Source organism: Candida albicans, chromosome 5 (assembly GCF_000182965.3).
Source record: "Candida albicans SC5314 chromosome 5, complete sequence".
Taxonomy (NCBI): Eukaryota; Fungi; Ascomycota; class Pichiomycetes; order Serinales; family Debaryomycetaceae; genus Candida; species Candida albicans.
This window is the reverse complement of record NC_032093.1, coordinates 626,019-645,188: the sequence shown is the minus strand read 5'-3', so window position 1 is coordinate 645,188 and position 19,170 is coordinate 626,019. Positions and strand designations below refer to the sequence as shown.

The 19,170-nt window shown below is 33.1% G+C and overlaps 9 protein-coding genes and 1 non-coding gene across 10 annotated transcripts, besides 1 other annotated feature; 5 read left to right on the top strand and 5 right to left on the bottom strand. All coding sequences in view use genetic code 12, as the record gives it.

Annotated features, from left to right (window-relative positions):
• Nucleotides 1–238: 238 nt before the first annotated feature.
• Nucleotides 239–2,551, bottom strand: CAALFM_C502900WA (SAGA complex subunit; the record flags this gene model as incomplete). Its single annotated transcript, XM_715526.2, has 1 exon — nt 239–2,551. The coding sequence occupies one exon, from the start codon at nt 2,549–2,551 to the stop codon at nt 239–241; it is 2,313 nt and encodes a 770-aa protein (XP_720619.2).
• Nucleotides 2,552–2,980: 429 nt separating this feature from the next.
• On the bottom strand, nt 2,981–3,436 carry YNK1 (nucleoside diphosphate kinase; the record flags this gene model as incomplete). Its single annotated transcript, XM_715525.2, has 1 exon — nt 2,981–3,436. The coding sequence occupies one exon, from the start codon at nt 3,434–3,436 to the stop codon at nt 2,981–2,983; it is 456 nt and encodes a 151-aa protein (XP_720618.1).
• A 439-nt stretch (nt 3,437–3,875) lies between these two features.
• Nucleotides 3,876–4,073: a long terminal repeat ((phi-5a) Long terminal repeat (LTR); about 194 bp long, 14 copies per genome).
• A 1,128-nt stretch (nt 4,074–5,201) lies between these two features.
• GRP2 (Grp2p) lies at nt 5,202–6,227 on the top strand (the record flags this gene model as incomplete). The annotated part of the gene is made up of 1 exon (XM_715523.2): nt 5,202–6,227. The coding sequence occupies one exon, from the start codon at nt 5,202–5,204 to the stop codon at nt 6,225–6,227; it is 1,026 nt and encodes a 341-aa protein (XP_720616.1).
• Nucleotides 6,228–7,108: 881 nt separating this feature from the next.
• Nucleotides 7,109–7,254, bottom strand: CAALFM_C502850WA. The gene has a single exon (XR_002086412.1). It is a non-coding gene; the product is annotated as an uncharacterized ncRNA (small nucleolar RNA).
• Nucleotides 7,255–8,983: 1,729 nt separating this feature from the next.
• HSL1 (protein kinase) lies at nt 8,984–13,372 on the top strand (the record flags this gene model as incomplete). The annotated part of the gene is made up of 1 exon (XM_715522.2): nt 8,984–13,372. The coding sequence occupies one exon, from the start codon at nt 8,984–8,986 to the stop codon at nt 13,370–13,372; it is 4,389 nt and encodes a 1,462-aa protein (XP_720615.2).
• Nucleotides 13,373–13,533: 161 nt separating this feature from the next.
• On the bottom strand, nt 13,534–14,412 carry CAALFM_C502830WA (uncharacterized protein; the record flags this gene model as incomplete). The annotated part of the gene is made up of 1 exon (XM_715521.2): nt 13,534–14,412. One exon carries the CDS (start codon nt 14,410–14,412, stop codon nt 13,534–13,536), a length of 879 nt encoding a protein of 292 aa, XP_720614.2.
• A 244-nt stretch (nt 14,413–14,656) lies between these two features.
• On the top strand, nt 14,657–15,469 carry CAALFM_C502820CA (methylthioribulose 1-phosphate dehydratase; the record flags this gene model as incomplete). The annotated part of the gene is made up of 1 exon (XM_715520.1): nt 14,657–15,469. The coding sequence occupies one exon, from the start codon at nt 14,657–14,659 to the stop codon at nt 15,467–15,469; it is 813 nt and encodes a 270-aa protein (XP_720613.1).
• Nucleotides 15,470–15,515: 46 nt separating this feature from the next.
• On the bottom strand, nt 15,516–16,025 carry CAALFM_C502810WA (U4/U6-U5 snRNP complex subunit; the record flags this gene model as incomplete). Its single annotated transcript, XM_019475421.1, has 2 exons — nt 15,516–15,796; nt 15,866–16,025. 2 exons carry the CDS (start codon nt 16,023–16,025, stop codon nt 15,516–15,518), a joined length of 441 nt encoding a protein of 146 aa, XP_019330966.1.
• Nucleotides 16,026–16,112: 87 nt separating this feature from the next.
• On the top strand, nt 16,113–16,835 carry CAALFM_C502800CA (uncharacterized protein; the record flags this gene model as incomplete). The annotated part of the gene is made up of 1 exon (XM_715519.1): nt 16,113–16,835. One exon carries the CDS (start codon nt 16,113–16,115, stop codon nt 16,833–16,835), a length of 723 nt encoding a protein of 240 aa, XP_720612.1.
• Nucleotides 16,836–17,380: 545 nt separating this feature from the next.
• Nucleotides 17,381–19,129, top strand: GAP1 (Gap1p; the record flags this gene model as incomplete). Its single annotated transcript, XM_715518.2, has 1 exon — nt 17,381–19,129. The coding sequence occupies one exon, from the start codon at nt 17,381–17,383 to the stop codon at nt 19,127–19,129; it is 1,749 nt and encodes a 582-aa protein (XP_720611.1).
• Nucleotides 19,130–19,170: the final 41 nt, after the last annotated feature.

The following is a 19,170-nucleotide window of genomic DNA, read 5'->3' as shown; positions in this document are numbered from 1 at the left end:
ATATATATGTGATTTGGGTGGGTGATTATTTAGTTTTTTAAATTCTACGTAAGTGGCACCACCTTGTTATATGTATTTATTTATTGAATGTATTGTTATTAAATGTATTTGTAATTTCAAGCAATAAAACATTCTATATATATTTATATATATTACAATAATCCTACAACGTTTTGTTTTATCGTCTGTGTGTCTGTCTGTATGTCTTTATTATAAAATTAATGTTTTGATACCAATTTTATTGGAAATCAATTTCATAAATCAATACAGTATCTGTATAATTCCCATGACCCCAACCACGATATCCACTAGCACTAACCATAAATCTTCCAGTTTCATCAACATATAATTGTGATAACATTCCACCATGATGACCAGGAACAATTAAAAATGGTGTTGCTTGCTTTTTAGAATTTATAGAAACATTATTTAATTCATCATATAATTTCAAATTATATAATCGAATATTATCATTTGATCCACAAAGTAAAAAATCATCATTTGGCATAGTAGATATAGCACTTACAGGACCACTAATTTTAGGAAATTGTAATAATTTAGATATATTAGGTATCATGGTATCTCGATGATGACCCATATTACTTCGTTTATGAGGCATTTTAATCGATATTTCTTCAACAGTCCCATTTCTTCGACCAGCATATATAAAATCTCCATTATTGGACCATGTCAGTGACATACACCATGGTGGCGTCCCTTCAGATACTCCTAATCTTATCACGGGTGAGCTTGTTCGAATATCCCAAATATTGATGGTTCCATCTATACTCGAAGACATGAATATATTAGAATTTAAATGGGTTTTGTTGGTGGCTCCATTATTGGATTTTGGTTTATCAATTGATTCAACAACTTTCCTAGTCTCTTCTTCTAACTGTTCGTCTTTTTTGTTTGCATCTGTCATTTCTTCATCTTTATCACTATCACCAAATAATGAATCTATATCATCATTTGAATTGACCAAATTTTCCCCAGATTTATTATTCAATTTCTCTTTCTTCTGTATTTCTTCCTCTTTCTCTTCCTCTTCTTCTGAAACAACAAACGTAACATCACTTAATCCATCAGGTCTAAATTCAATATTTGATATTTGACCAGAATTCCCAGTATATTCCAATACAGTTCTCCCAGTATTTAAATCCCATTGTCTGATAGTTTTATCCCATGATCCAGATAAAAATTTATCTTGCTCTTGATTTAATTTTATCACTGATATAGCATCAGTATGACCTCGTGATTTATTTTCTTTACTACCTTGGTGGAAATAATAATGAATTGCACCTTCATTATATCTCATAGTATATAAAGATATCCCACCTGATAATAATCCCGATAAACACCAATACCCATTTTTTTCCGCATCTAAAGCATATACCGGATTAATTTTTGGTTCATAACTAACTGACCCCGTGGAAAAATCACTATCTTTTAGTTTTGAATTTTGATTCATTAATTGTTTTCTAGTTAATGGTTGTTCATTTTCCCAATATGAACATATTACTCCAGCATTAGTTAATGAATCGGAAAATAAATTATGTTTTTGTGCCATTGTTAATGGAGATTTCCCTTGAATTGAAGCAATGAAATCATATTTACGTATGAATCCATCTTCACCTCCGGTTAATATCCATTTGGGTCCCTTTGTGAATGCTAAAGTATGACATTGATTAGCATATGGTATGGCAACTTGAGGTATAATATCAAATTCGGTGGCTCTTTGGGCTTTGCGTATGATTTGTTCTCGAAATGATAAATTTGTATCTAAATCTTCCTGTATTTGATCTTTGGGGCCGTCTTCTATTAAAGGTTCTTTATCTTTTGATTCTTCAAGTTTGGTATTTTCTGATTCTTGGCCCTTTTCATTTCTTGGTTGTTCAATTGGTTTATCCTTATTCTTCTTGTTTGAGTCGTCTGGTAATTCTCCTTCTCTAGATGTAGAATTGTCAACATTTGAATCTTTGGGGGTTGGAATGTCAGATTGTTTTGTAGTATCGTCACCTAAGAAAATATCACCATCATTGTCCTTGGATTCATCAATGGCAGCCGAGGGCAATTGCAGTTCAGGAGTTGATTTGGTTTCAGTTTTTTCTTCATCATTGGATTTCTTTTCTAGACTAGGTTTTGTAGTAGCTTCAATATCTTTGTTATCCTTTTTATTGCTCGTATCTTCTTCATCTTCTTCTTCTTCTTCTTCCTCACCTTCCTCGTCTTCATTTTCGCCATCTTCATCTGCCATTTCTTCATCTTCATCGCCTTCTTCTTCTTCATTCTCCTCCTCCTCATTATCTTCCTCATCTTCATCTTCCTCCTCATCTTCCTCCTCTTGTTGTTGTTGATCTTCGGTATCAATATCCATTTGAGAATCGTCTTCTTCTTCCTGTTCTTCTTGTTGCAGGGCATCCACATTCTCCCCCACTTCTTCTATTTCTACTTGATCCTCAACATCTTCGTCTTCTTCTTCTTCTTCTTCAATATCTTCCTCTTCATCGTCTTGAACATTAAAAAGATCGTCTTGTTCGATTGATGCCATTCTTTGTGATTTGCTAATCAATTGCTTGGTTTGTTTTGTTTTGTTCAGATACTCGTTTTTTTCGGAAACCAAAACTTCAAATTTTGGGCCGTTGATTCTGCGACACCCAAAATTTATTCTTATTCTTTCTTCAACAATTCTCTGGCTTGCTGGCTTTGGACTATCAATTAATCAATTCAATTATTAAGACCAACATTTTGTAGTTGGATTAATTAAATTCTACAATTGGGTACATAAATATTTGCTGAGCTTTTTGTCTTGTAATGAATAATTATATTTATAATAAATAGTTCTTCTCTATTTCAGCATCTTCAATTTACTTCAACTATATAAAAAAAAAACAAGGAACTTGGTGGACACTGCTTTTATTTGTCTGTAAAATCATGTATAATTTGAAACAGGAACAGTAAAATTCTCTATCTAGCTAATTTATTCGTAGATCCAACCGAACAAAGCTGGTTTGTATTCAACCAATTCTTCTTTCTTGAACCACAAGTCAATTTCTTTGTTAGCAGATTCAACAGAATCAGAACCATGACAAACGTTTCTACCCATATCAATGGCAAAATCACCTCTGATGGTACCTGGAGCAGATTGTAATGGGTTAGTAGCACCCAAAATGGCTCTACCTTGTTTAACAACATCTTTACCTTCCCAAACAGTAGCTAAGACTGGACCAGATAACATATAAGATAATAAAGATGGGAAAAATGGTTTAGATTGTAAATCTTCATAATGAGTTCTCAATAAAGATTCAGTTGGTTGAACCAATTTAATACCAACTAATTTGAAACCTCTTTGTTCAAATCTACCCAAGATAGATGAGATTAAACCTCTTTGAACACCGTCTGGTTTGATAGCAATAAAAGTTCTTTCGTCGGACATTATTAATTAATTATTTGAATTGTAATTGATTGAAGAAAGAAAAGAAAGAAAAGAAAGGGAAAAAGAAGGTCAATTGAAATTTCCTTTTTCAATTTAATTCAAATTTTTCATTGGGCGAAAAAAAAAAAAAAAATTTTTCATTTCGTTTCGTTTGAATTTTGGTTTGGACACGTTTTAGGGTCCCCGTTTTTCGTCAATAGCAAGAGTTCCACGTATAAAGATTATCCATAATAAATTATTTGTAATGATTTGCAGCAGTAGTAAATCTGTTACGGTTTGGGGAGCTTTAGCTTTTATAGTAATCCAATAGTATAAATTGGTTAAGCTTGATTGAGTTGAAGTCTTTTTTTCCGGGATGTTCTTTCTAAAAAGTATTTGTTGACCCACTTTTACAAGCATGTAATTGAATATCCACTGTTTATAGGCTTTAAAGGCCCTCTGTAATAGTTAAACTACGTTAATAGCTTGTATTTTTTAGTTGAGTATGTAAAACCTACTTAGAAATAGACGACAAGGGCGTCTAGTAGAGTATATATATACCTTACGCTGGTGGTATGAATGGTACTCAGTAGACAAACAATGGAGGAAAGATTAAGAGATTCCTGTACAGGGTTGTGGTTGTCTATACTACCTTACAACCTCTATTGTATCATCAAATTCTGTTACTCCAATATTATACAAAAATTAGGGTTATTGAAATCTGTTTTGCGATGCTGCCAACAGAAACTAGGGGCAAAGATTAAATGTAGAACAATCACACAAATAATTACAAAATACCTGTCCCTTTTTAACAGTAAAACCGTTTATAGCAGTAAGGGGTTATGCTATTATCGAGTGGGAAATATTTCAATAAATGAAATTTGGATACACCTTGGAATTTACTTGGTTGAAGCTTTCTGTCACCTTTTCACTCAATTTCCATGCAGAAAAAGAAAGAAAAAAGCCACCTCCAGATTCTTCCTTTTAATTACATCACTGAACACTACAACTCAATTTCTCTCAATTGTTGAATCAATGCTTATCAAGATGATTGAGCAATGAACATAGAATGTCACAGTGGAAAAAGTTGTCTGAACCAAACTGTGTAACTCAATTTTACACGCAATTGTTAAGCCTCGCCAAATTAGTTTCATGAATTCTTTCTAGCTCTAGCTCTATTCATCTTTATGATTTGTAATAGGATTTGCAAATTTCATTTCTAGTTTTCAAAGGTTTAAAATTGAAAAGGCATTTACCCATTTTTTCGGTTAATAGGATAACTCTTCGTTTTATCCGTCGTCATTTTCGTGATTACGATTTTGTCCGAGAATTTCATTCACTTAGTAATTAAAAACCGAGACCCGAAAAAAAACCCGTTCGGTTACTTTCCTAATGGAGACAGTAATCTTCCGAATACTTACTTAGTTACTTTACACTTCTCGCCGCAGTTCTTTTGTTTTTTTTTTTCCCTAGTTATTGTAGATTGCTGTGGCGTGGTTCAATGTTCCGGAAGATTCTATTAAACTGCGAACTCTAACAACATCATAAAGAATTTGTCGTTACTTTTATCCCTTTTTGTGGCTTTCCCGTCAACAATTTCCCATCCCTTGATTGAGGAGAATGAATTTCCCATCCCTTGATTCAAGAGCAATGAAATCACTATAAAAGGGGAAGAAAATTCCAATTGGAATTAATTTACTTTTCTTCTTCTTTCTTTCTTTCTTTTCTTTTAATAATTACAATTTTCTTATAATCAATTAAAAAATATCTTCATATAACTACTATAATGTCTTCATCTACTACAGTTTTCGTTTCTGGTGCTTCTGGTTTTATTGCTCAAACTTTAGTCAAACAATTGATTGAAAAAGGTTATAAAGTTGTTGGTACTGTTAGATCCAATGAAAAAGGTGATTCCTTGAAGGAAAACTTGAAAGCAGCTAAATTGCAATCAGAAAATTTCACTTACGAAATTGTTAAAGATATTGCTGTTAAAGGTGCTTTTGACGATGCTTTAAAGAAACATCCTGAAGTCACTGTTTTCTTACATACCGCATCTCCATTCCATTTCAATGTCACTGATATTGAAAAAGAATTATTAACTCCAGCTGTTGAAGGTACCAACAATGCCTTACAAGCCATTAAAACACATGGACCACAAATTAAACGTGTTGTTGTCACTTCATCATATGCTGCTGTGGGAAGATTTGCTGATTTAGCTGATCCATCAATCCCAGCTACTGAAGAATCTTGGAATCCAATCACCTGGGAACAATCATTATCAAATCCACTTGCTGGTTATGTTGGTTCCAAAAAATTTGCTGAAAAAGCTGCTTGGGATTTTGTTGAAAAGGAAAAACCAAATTTCACTCTTTCTGTGATCAATCCAGTATATGTATTTGGTCCACAAGCTTTTGAAATTAAAAACAAATCCCAATTGAATACATCATCAGAAATTATTAATGGATTATTAAATTCTAAACCAGATTCTAAATTTGATAATTTAACTGGTTATTTCATTGATGTTAGAGATGTTGCTAAAGCTCATATTGTAGCTTTTGAGAAAGATTCAATTCAAGGTCAAAGATTAATTTTGGCCGAATCTCCATTTTCAACTCAAAGTATTTTGGATTTGATTCGAAAAGATTTCCCACAATTGGATTCTCAATTACCTAAAGGTGATCCATCTCAAGCTGATGCTTGGAAGAAAGCTGAAAGTAAGATTGAGAATGAAAAGACTAGAGAATTACTTGGATTCAAATTTATTGATTTCAAAAAATCCATTGACGATTCGGTTGCTCAAATTATTGGTTAAATGAATGATATTCAGATTGAATGATGATTAGATTGAACTTTTTTTTACTCCTTAGATACAATATAAATTCAGACTTGGTAACAATTTAGACTTTGTTGCTTAATTGATTGTAGAATAGAGTTACCAAAATAATTACATTGATACAAGCACACCTCCCCCCATTTGTTTAGAAAGATGACACAATTAAATTCATATTTGCTTATATTGACAAAAACAAACTACATATCACCCAAATAAAACCTTTGCAAAATTATATTTGGTTAATTAAAAAACTAATTCACAGACATTATATATTAACTTCGATTATACCCAAAAACATAAGAACACCAATTACAAATGGAAAAGAAAAATTAGACAAATTATTTCCACTCACTCGACCAGACATCTGCTTCGCGATCAAATATATTAGTCACCATCAACTAAAACCATCGGACAAAGTATTCAACCAATTAGAAAGGATATTAAGATACCTCAAAGGAACGGCAGACAAACCCATCAAATATTACACCAACAACAAGAAGAAATGGAGTATTGGAATATGATAAATTGACTAACAATAAAAAAATTAATAAACCTTCAATAGAATGGGATAAATTCCAATTACTTGAGTACATCAATAAATTGGAAAGATCCCGAAGAGTTGAACGTGCAAGAAGAGTAGCTTATACTGCTCTGATAATATACAAATTGAAATATCTTGATGAACATAAAAAAAGATATGAATCTATGGGATCAAGATTAAATACAATTAGAACCACATCAGGCTAAAGCTACTACTAGTAGTACGAACAACTTGTAATATTCGTGATCTTGTTATGTGTTTTTGTTTTTTGCAATTTAGTTATATAGACAATTTTAAAACTTGAAATATATGTTTGTTTGTTTGTTTGTAGTTGATTGGATATAACTTCAAATCAAATTTGATGATATTCTAACCAAAGGAATAACAACAGCCATATCGTTACCATCCTGAAAATGCTTTACACCCAAACAACACTGCCACCCCGTTATATGCACCCACACTAAAATCTGGACAAGGAAAATATAGGGGACCGACTTCGAAATTAAAGGGAACCACAAACCAAAATTTACCTTTATATTCTAATCTAATGGGGTGGCAGTGTGAATTGTTGTTAGAGTGGAATAACCAAAAGTAATTTTATGAAAAATTCGGTTTCCAGTGGCAGTATTTATAATGCGGGATTATTCAATAGAGGTCGTGTGACGTGAGAAATAGTGAATGAGGCAATTGAGCAATTCGGAACTTTACCGTCCGAGTACGATGATTGGGTACACATAAATAAATACCAATGAGCTAACAACAATAACAACAACGTCTAAATTTTGTGTCCACCATCAACAACTATCGATACAGTTTCCAAATTTTTCAGCAGTAATTTATTACTCTAAAAATAGAATTTGAAGTTGATGTGATACGGTGACAGTGATGGTGACATTAGTGAGAGTGGTGGTAGGTAGGTAGGGGGCTCCAACAGTGGCACCACCAAACAATTTAACCTTACAACTACATACAGGCCCAATATTGATTTTTTCTGTTTTAGTGCAATTTAATCCCAATTTTCCAACAGCGCGTTTCAAGTTAAGGGGACACAAAATTACGCCAACCTTCAATCAATTAAGTAAGAGAATTTTCTTTCCTTTTTGATTTTGTAATTTAATTTATATACTTTTTTGTTTATCTTTTTTCATGTAATTTAGTTTGTACAGTTAAATGTAAATAAACAATACTACAAAAAAGGAGAATATAAAAGAAAGGGCTCTAAATTTATACCATTTTGATTAATTTATTATTGTTGTGTCAGTACACGCTTTTTATTTTTGTGATAACTCTATTTTTTCTTCACTTTTGGTGTTTTGTGAAGATCTACACGTATCCACACACAGAAGGCAATTGGTTACTACCACTGCCGATTTTAGTACCGCCTGCCTCTCTTACGATTTTCTACCCAAGTTACGTCTAAAGTTTACGCCATCACCAATTCTATTATTTATTTATTACGCGAAGAAGAAAAAGAGAATAAGCCACTCCAAATCAACAACCAACGCAAGAAGAAAGAAATTTTTTCTCAGCGCACGAAATCAGAAATTTCAGACAGCCAACAATAAAAACAGTAAACAATAACACAACAACGAAAAAAAAAATACACGCCCAGTCAAATTCAACTTTACAACAACAACAACAACAATTACTGCTACTACTACTACTACTACTACCATACTTCTTCCACTTCTTCTTCTTCTTCTTCTTTAAACGTGGACACACACACATACACATACATTAGAAGAAAAAAAAACAACCAACATTCTAACTTCTGCCAACCAATTATCTTTTATTTCCAACAACTTTTTATTGATCAACAACAACAACAACAACCACTTACTTATCACATACATTTAATCAATCAGTTGATTTACATCTTTCACAAGCCCAACCTTCACTCATCAACGTTTATTTTTATAGACAAACACACATAGATACATCGACATTGATTGTTTCTTATCTTTGAGAAAGAACATTTTTAATAGTTGTTTCATTTAACCAACCAATCACATATCTTCATACAAAGAATAAGAAAAACAACACATAAAAACATATAATCAATTTACTAGTCATTCGCTTATCGGGAGTTTCCACCAACTATAATTCATTCTTTTATTTTTATTTTTATTTTTATTCTTATTCTCAGTAATTAATACTACTTCATCAATATATCTAGAAAACCCCACTATAATCAATGTCAACAGTTGTTAATAGACGGTCATCACATCAGTTTGACTCTCCGAGTAATCATTTGGATCATTCATCTTCGATGAATGTGGATAAGGTGGTTCAATCAGTTACAAATGCCACTAAGCGTCTATCACAAATATCTACCAACACCAATAACTCCAATAAGAAAAGAAAAACCCAAAATAAAATTGGACCTTGGAAATTAGGTAGAACTTTGGGTAGAGGTTCTACTGGTAGAGTGAGGTTAGCCAAAAACACTACTACAGGTCAATTAGCCGCTGTCAAAATTGTTCCTAAATCAAATTTCAAGAAATTAGAAAATCCAAAATATAAACGCTCTAAAGAAGATGCTACAAGATTACCATATGGTATTGAACGTGAAATCATTATTATGAAATTAATATCCCATCCTAATATCATGGGACTTTACGATGTTTGGGAAAATAAGAACGATTTATACTTGATTTTAGAATATATTGAAGGAGGTGAACTTTTTGATTATTTAATCAAACGAGGCAAATTACAAGAATATGAAGCAATAAATTATTTCAAACAAATAATCAATGGTATCAACTATTTACATCAATTTAACATTTGTCATCGTGATTTGAAACCAGAAAATTTGTTATTGGATTTCAATAAAAATATCAAGATTGCCGATTTTGGTATGGCTGCATTAGAAGTTAAAGAGAAATTATTGGAAACCTCTTGTGGTTCTCCTCATTATGCTTCACCAGAAATTGTTGCTGGTAAAAACTATCATGGAGCTCCTTCGGATATCTGGTCATGTGGTATCATCTTATTTGCCTTATTGACTGGCCATTTACCGTTTGACGATGAAAACATTAGAAAATTATTATTAAAAGTTCAAAGCGGGAAATTCAATATGCCTCCAGAATTGAGTTTCGAAGCTAAAGATTTAATCACCAAAATGTTAAAAGTCAACCCAAGGGAACGTATAACCATTGATGCCATATTGACACACCCATTATTGGCCAAATACCCTGAACCAACTGTTTCCTATTCTTCGACTACGACATTGGATATAAATAGTATCAATATCAAACAGATTGAATCAGTTGATAAAATCGACAAGGAAATCCTTAAGAATTTATCTGTTTTGTTTCACAATTGTGATGAAAAAACCATAATCTCAAGATTATTATCACCAAATAGATGTCCAGAAAAAATGTTTTATTACTTGTTGATGAAATATAGAAACGAACATTTATCAAATTCAAATTCATTCAACAGCAGTAATGATGTGGACTCTGCTAGATCTTTACCAAGATCAACCTCATATGTAAAGACTACGGTAACAGATCATGCCACGGGTGAAAAGCATACTACGGTGAAAAAAATCCAACAATCATCTTCCATTTACTCAAACCGGTCATTATTGAAAAAATCCACCTCAGCAAAGGGTAATGTATTATCAAATATCACCAATAGACCTAATACTCCAAAACAATTCAGTGCATCCAGCTCATTTAATAAAAAGAAAGCTCTTCATAGTAAAACGCAAATTTATGCATCACGGAGTAGAAATGCATCATCTCGTTCTTTAAAATCAAATTCATCAACTGGAAGAAATGGTAATAATGCTTCTGTCACTTCAGTAAACAAGATTCCCGAGATTACTGGTGCTACAGTTTTGCAACCAATTCCTCTGATGGCTATGAATAGAGGTGACGAGCAACAGAATAAGACCAAGAAAAATTTAACTGGTACTTTTGGCAATAAATCTTTATTGAACTTTCAGTTGATTTGTGAAGAAGTTTTTGAAAATGACAAGGAGAATTCAAAACCAGTATCAAAAACACCAGTATCACAACTACCACCTCCACCTCCACCACCTATTGAAACACCAACACTGAGAACAAACTCTGTGAAGAGAGGCAAAACATGGTCATTAGCAAGAAGAGAACGAGAATTGGCCGAACAAGTACGCCAAAGAAATGAAGCTCGAGAAAACAAATTAAAGGCAGAAGAACTTGCTCGTAAAGAACTTGAACAGGAAAAGAAACGGATTGCAGAAGAGAAAAAACGTTTGGAACAACAGGAAAGAGAACTCGATGAAAAGCAAAAATTACAAGAAAAGCAGAAAGCAGCCCTTGAGAAATTACAAAAACATCAAAGTGCTCATGATTTTGAAGGGTTGTTTGCAAGCAATCGTCGTTCAGTTACTGATATGGCACCATCTTCTGGTATGTCACTGTTAGATCCAAGAGCTCACATGGTTTCCCGAGCCAATACTATAGGGTCACCAAATTTGAGTAGCAGCTCTGTCAACATTGATGAAAATGCATCCAAGGTATTGCACAAGTTCGGAATTGATGTTGCTCCTTCACCTAAACGATTTTCTCGTGCTTCCAAAACGTCAACATCCAAAAACTTGTCGTCATTCTTGGCTCCTACTGTGTCACGTAATTTATCGTCACAGTTGAAAACATCAAGTTCAAAAAATTTGGCTGGTTATTTACATGGTACAACTGATACTAATGGTTCTGCTATTGCTGCCAAGAAGAAGGATAATTCTACCAATAAAGCACTCACAATTGAGGAATTCAATGCCAAGGAAAGAACCAGCATGTCACCTTCAATTTCTAAAGCCTCAGTAAACAAAAGGAATAGTAATCAAAGCAGTTATTACCGGTCTATGTTTAGTGACAATGGCAATGATGATAATGTAACTAAAGTTCGAACTAGAGAGAGTCATTTGTCGGTACAGGAAGAAGAAGAAATGGATATGGAGAATGCAATTGACGAGGATATTTCATTAATACCAAATCCGAGATTCTCAAGGTTTTCTTTTGGCGGATTATTAGGATCAAATACTGTTGCTAATGAGGAAGGAGATTGGACAATAATGAATAGCACTCTCAACCATTCGAACACAGTTGTCAGGAGAACTCATAATAAATCATCTACCATGTTAGGTTTGGGTATTAAAATGAGAGACACGACAACGATTAAAGAGGATGAAGAATTTGAGGATGAAAAACCATTCATTTCTGTACCTTCTTCTGAAGATGATGAAGGGAATACACACAAAAATAAACGTGGAGGACTTCGTGATAGTGGGAACTATGATTTTGATGAAGAACATTCAGTCGCAAGCACAGCTAACACTGAATATTCCGATGTTGCTTCTCAGGGACAACAAAGGCCAGGTTCTCACACCATTCATCAATTGGAAACTGAATTATCTAACTTTGATCTTTTGAGTTATAGAGTAGCTGATATTGGTAAAGTTAACAAACATAAGCCAAGCATAGTTGATTCCAAGGAAACTTTACTTAAGAATCATTCATCTGATGAAGCCACTATTGAAGTTAAGGAAGATAACAACGAGCATGACTTCAATGATAAAATAAAACAACATTATGATGATAATGGTGACAGTGAAGAAGACGACGAGGACGAGGACGAAGAAGAAGAAGATGACGATGACGACGATGATGCTAGAAGCTCATTTGAAGCCAGACCACATAGTCATAATTACTCATTAGCAGAAATAACTAGTGAAAGTCCAGTAGGTGGAGGTTATGAGTCACCTTCAATTGCCAATGATTTCAAGAAATCAAGACATTCGACTGGTATTTTCAGTACTACTCAGTTCCCACGATCTCCATATGTTGTCAATAATAATGGTGATTCCAATAAAGATGAAAACAGTCAGCAACAAACCAAACATATGTTGAATGATGGTCATAAGGGATTGATTACCAGTCCAGTACAAGACACTTTTGGTTCCAAGAAACCAGTAGAATCCAATTCATTATTCAGGAGACTATCATTGAACCCTAATAGAGCGGCACCTAAAGCTCCAGCACCACCACCACCCTCAGCACCAACATCATCTGCAGCCAAAGCCAATATTTCACAACCACTTTCATCGCCTACAAAAGGCCATAATAGATTTTCACGAATATCAATTGGATCGAAAAATATGTTACAAAAAGAAGATAAAAGTACCAAGAGTAATTGGTTCAAAAAATTTTTCCATTCATTGACTACACCAAGCACAAAGGAACAATCAGGAAATAGTTCAAGTAAAGTAGCTTCTAAAGATATTAAAATCATTGATACTTCCTTGACTGCTGCTCAACTAATACGAGTGATTAAATATCAATTAGAATTGAAAAAAATTGAAGGTTCTATTTCTAAAGTAGACATTGATGAAGAATTTGGGTTAATATCAGGGGTGATACCAAGTAAATTTGCAAATGGTAGAAAATTGAAATTTAAAATTGAAGTTATTGATTTAATAAATTCATCATCATTGCATGTAATTAAAATGAAAGGTAACGATAAAGGGTTCCAAAGTTTGGTCAATATTGTCACGTTTATAATCAAAAAAGAAGAACAAGATAAAATCTGCAGGAGGTGATCAGCATGATAAAAAAAAACTTTTATTATAATTTAATACAACTATAGATAACCATCATCATAATAATAATTATAGTAATACTTTATAGCATTTTTGTTCATCTTTCTTTTGTATATTAGTTAAATAAATACAATTCTATTTCAACTTTAATTAATTCCTTCTTAGTTCCTTAATGCTCTTAATCTTTCTGCTAATTTATCTTCTTTTTCTTCAGATATTGAATTTGGAGCAACAGGACTTGTAATTTCTACTTTTGTAGCATTTAAACCTTGTTTCATTTCAATTCCTGCTTCATCAGCAACTTGATTCAACAATTCATCCACTTGATCCTGTGGTGTTGTTAAAGCATTGACATTATTTGTTGTCGTTTCATAGTAATTAGTCGATGCATCTAAATCTTCAAATTGAGTTTCAAATTTATCCATCACCAATGATATCCTTTCTAAATTCATTGTTTGTAATGCTTTATCCATCCCCCGGATAACTTGAGTCATATTCCCCGTTACTGATCTCATAGTTACTGCAGTTTGAACTCTTGATGCAACAGCATCTATTCTTGATGCTAATCGTAATAAATTTATTCGTTCATTTGATTTACGAATGGCGTTTTGAGCATATAGTTGAGCAATATCATTATTACCTTGACTTAATGCCTTTTTGATTTTGGCTTTTTCTTGAAGTTCTTCTTTTGAAGCTTTTGTTGCTTGTCGATTCAATTGTTTGGCAGTGAATTTTAATTGAAATAATGATTGTTCTAATCCGGCCATGGTGGGAGGTAATAGGTTAAGTTGGTAGATAGGTGTTGATATGTTTCTATGTGAAGTGGATGAATGACTGAAATCTCTCAATATTTTTTTCCTTGTGCCGAATTTTCTGTTTTGCCATTCGTTTTGTATGAAGAGAAAGTTGTTGCTTATCAAGAACCTGCGCCTAAGAATCCATTCTATGTCCCGTGGAGACGACTTTTTTCTTTGGTAGCAACAAACGTCAATGGCCCAAACACCACTGCTAAAAAGATAAAGCCTTGCGCTACAATACATCTCTCTACAATGGAAAGTTATTGTCTGGCTACTTATTTTAGCTTTTTCATTGAAATTGTCTCAACATAACTTCTCCACAGTAATTGATTTTGTTAAACTTCTCTATTACTGATTCCCACGTGAACTACATTTATCTCCATTGCGTTCAACCAAAGAAAAATTAGAAAAAAAAAATTATGAAGACTCCCAATATGATTCCTAACTTCTTCTCCAATTGGTAGAACTCTATAACTATTCAATAATAATGTCAGCTCCGTGTCATTGTAAACATGTAGATGACTCATCATCTAACGACAAACTTTCAGCGTTATCACCAGAATTACAACAAGAATTCAAAGATCCAAATCATCCTGCCAATTTGATTTGTGAATTATGCCGTTTATTTTACGATAATAATTGGGTCACTGGTACTGGTGGAGGGATTTCAATTAGAGATGTCGATGGACCTAATCCCAATCTAGTTTATATTGCTCCATCAGGTGTGCAAAAGGAAAGAATTCAACCATGGGAAATGTTTTTGGTTGAATTGCCCGATGAAAAAATCTTACGTACTCCTAATGATATTCCTAAAGAATTGACTAAATCTTATAAATATAAACCTAGTGCATGTACTCCGTTATTTATTAGTTGCTATACATTAAGAGATGCTGGTGCTTGTATTCATACCCATTCACAACATGCAGTAATGGTGACATTATTTTTTGAAAACGAAAAAGAATTTGCCATTAGTCATATTGAACAAATTAAAGCTTTACCAAAATTGAAATATAATGATGAAACTGGGAAAATTGAAAAAATCGGTAGTATGGAATATTATGATAAATTAGTAATTCCAATTATTGAAAATACTCCTCATGAAGAAGATTTGACTGATTCTTTACAAGAAGCCATTAAAAATTATCCTGGTGCTTCTGCTGTTTTAGTAAGAAGACATGGAATCTATGTTTGGGGTGAAACCGTATGGAAGGCAAAAGTTTATAATGAAGCAATTGATTATTTATTAGAGTTGGCCGTTAAAATGAAACTTGCAGGTATCCCATTAGTTAAACAAGAATAATTGTATAGTGTAAAGTGCAAGTGTAATATCAATAGAACATAACTTATCACTTTAAAGGATTTTTCGTAGATTTCAAAGCATGACCTTTTAATGTTTCCCAATTGATTGATTTGTATAACTCATCGTCTATTTCTCCAACACATACAATCTCATTACCACGCATTATATAAACCCCTAATGGTATTTCTTGATTTTCCCCTTCTTCATCATCTTTAGAATATATGATTCTTTCAATACAATTACTTAGTATTATGTTTGTTGATTTATCATACCCTTCCAATATCCCTTCGAAAAATCTGGCATCGGATGTTATCACATGTACTTTCTCTATACGAACATTTAGTTAGTAATCCAAATAACTCAATAAAAAAGTTTAGCTTCAATAAGTATACATACTTTCTAAAAATGAACTTAACTCAGACATGATAACAGAGATGTGGGTATTGAGAGGTTGGTGGTAGTTTTTTATTGAGTGGGTTTTTGTTTTGATTTTCTTTTGTTTGGGTGACACTTTTTCAATCTCCTCAAACCTTTCTCTACCGCACTTGTTAATCATTCTGCTGCCATGGGCTTTGGGTTGCAAAAAGACAAAACTTTTCTTCAAATACACCCATTCTTTATACCAACCATATACTCATGAATCATGTCTAATCAACAAGGTACACAGACACAAGATACTGATTATTCCAGTGACTTTGATGAATTTGCTGCAACGTTCAACAATTTCAAACCGAAAGAATTTAAATCAACGACAGAAACAAGTACTTTGATTCTGAGTGCTGCCAGACTAGAATTAGAATCAATAACTTTGAAACAAACAATGTCAGACACAATAAAATCGTTTCTGAAACTTCCAGTTAAAAAACTAACGGAGACTCATTCACAAGTCAAACAACTTTATAAAGATATTCTGGATTTGAAACAGACAATTAATGAGACCAACCAAATTGTTAAAGAAGAGTTGTTAGAGATTAAAAATTCATTTTTGAACAACCAAGAGCAATTTAACCTCCAAATCCAAGACTTGGTTTCGAATCAGTCGATGGTTCTAGAAAGCAGGTTTCTGGAACAAACAAACTACGTTCTGGAAATTATTGGGAAGGAGCGCCAATTATTTGAGACTTCACAACAACAATGCCAGTATAACTTACAAGAAAAAATAAATCAACAGTCCATAGAATACAACAAATTGACAACTCAAATCGAAGGACAAAATAAAGACATACAAGAAATCAAACAATTTTTAAAATTATTGGTCCCTAGAATAGTTGGAATCGAAGCATCCTATAAAGTACTTTCAACTGAAAATCCGATAATGGAAAGCCAACAAAAACCAAGACCAATAAAACGGAAAAAACAAAGCTAGAGCTCCTTGCCTTTTCGGGAATGTGAAAGCGATTTTAAGTTTCTGCCTTTGCTCACATGACGGAATCTAAAATTTGTGTGTTGCAGATTTAATTTCTTTTTTTTTTTTTTTTGCGTCCTTAACGGCAAATAACCTTAACGCAAGGCATTTTTAGTTACTCGGCAAGAGATGACCAAGTTTTGTCCATAACTCTCTTGCTTTATTGTTGTACAAGAAAAGTTTTTATGTTCAACCTGGTCAAAGTCCTCACAAGATTATGACTCATTTATCAAGTTGCCTTTTGAAAACTTATAAAAATTGCTGGGTTTCCTTTTATGACTATGTAAAAAGCAAAAATAAAATAAAGTTCTTTTTCTTTTCTTAGCTTTGACAATATGTATAATGTGGTGTGAGTAAGCAATGACTTCTTTATATATATAAAACTACTCATCATCAGCATCTTTCTTTGTAAACATTTTTCAAAAAATAGAATCTTATTTGTAGTTGTTTAGTTTTTCCTTTTATCTTACATCAAGACTCTTCTTTGCTCAATACCAATCATCATCATGCTACATAAAAAAGAAACTAACGATACATTTGTTCAATTAAATAGAAGTCCATCTACGGGAGAACAAAAATCTTCCGGCATTTGGTCATCAATTAAAGATTCATTCAAACCAGCCTTACCACAAGATAAACTCACGGGTGTAGATGATATCCCTGATAGAGAACTTACCGATATTGAAAGAATCAACATCAATGCTGCCAATTCCAATTTACAAAGAAAATTGAAAACAAGACATTTACAAATGATCGCTATTGGATCATCTATAGGAACCGGTCTTTTCGTTGGTACTGGTGGTGCATTAAGTACTGGTGGACCAGCTGCCATTGTTCTAGCATGGGCCATAAGTGCTATATCGGTATTTATGACAATGCAAGGATTAGGTGAATTGGCCGTTGCATTCCCAGTTTCTGGTGGATTCAATTTATACGCAAGTAAATTTTTAGAACCAGGTATTGGATTTGCTGTTGGTTGGAATTATTTCTTACAATTCTTTGTATTATTGCCATTAGAATTAGTTGCTGGTGCTATAACTATCAAATATTGGAATGCTAGTATAAATTCTGATGTGTTTGTTATTATATTTTGGTTTGTGGTGCTTGTGATCACCATGTTGGGTGTAAGATGGTATGGTGAAGCTGAACTTGTATTTTGTACCATCAAAGTCATTGCTGTTATTGGATTTATCATTTTAGGGATTGTGTTAATTTGTGGTGGTGGACCAAATCATGAATTTATTGGAGGTAAATATTGGAGAGAACCGGGTCCTTTTGCTAATTCTTTTAAAGGTTTCGCTAGTTCACTTATCACCGCTGCATTCTCTTTTGGTGGTACAGAAATGATTGCCTTGACAGCAAGTGAAAGTTCAAATGTTAGACATGCATTACCCAAAGCCATTAAACAAGTGTTTTGGAGAATTGTTATATTTTATTTGGGATCAATTATTATGATTGCAACTTTAGTTCCTTATAATGATAAAAGATTACTTGGAAGTTCATCTGTTGATGTCACTGCATCTCCATTCACTATTGCCATTGTTAACGGTGGAATCAAAGGTTTACCTAGTGTCATCAATGCCGTGATTTTGATATCGGTATTATCTGTTGGTAATGCTTCAGTATATGCAACTTCAAGAACTTTAAACTCACTTGCTGAACAAGGAATGGCACCTAAATGGACAGGATATATTGATAGAGCCGGAAGACCATTATTTGCTATTCTTATCACCAATGTATTTGGATTATTTGCCTTAATTGCTGCTGATAATGAGAAACAGGTGGTTGCTTTCAATTGGTTATTGGCTCTTTCTGGTCTTTCATCAATTTTCACCTGGATGAGTATTAACTTGAGCCATATACGTTTTAGAAGAGCCATGAAAGTTCAAAATCGTTCATTAACGGAATTACCATTTGTTGCTCAAAGTGGGGTTTGGGGATCATATTTTGGGTTAACTTTAAACATTTTGTATTTAATTGCTCAATTTTATATTGGATTATTCCCTGTTGGTGGTAAACCAAATGCTTATGATTTCTTTTTGGCATATTTGGGTGTTCCAGTGATTTTAGCATCATGGATAGGTTATAAAATTTGGAAAAGAGATTGGACATTATTTATCAGAGCAAAAGATATTGACCTTGATACTGGTAGAATCAATGTTGATTTAGATTTGTTACAACAAGAAATAGCTGAAGAAAAAGCTCAATTAGCTGAAAAACCATTCTATATTAGAATTTATAGATTTTGGTGCTAAAAATAATAGATAGACAAATTTTGATAGAATTATATATATCA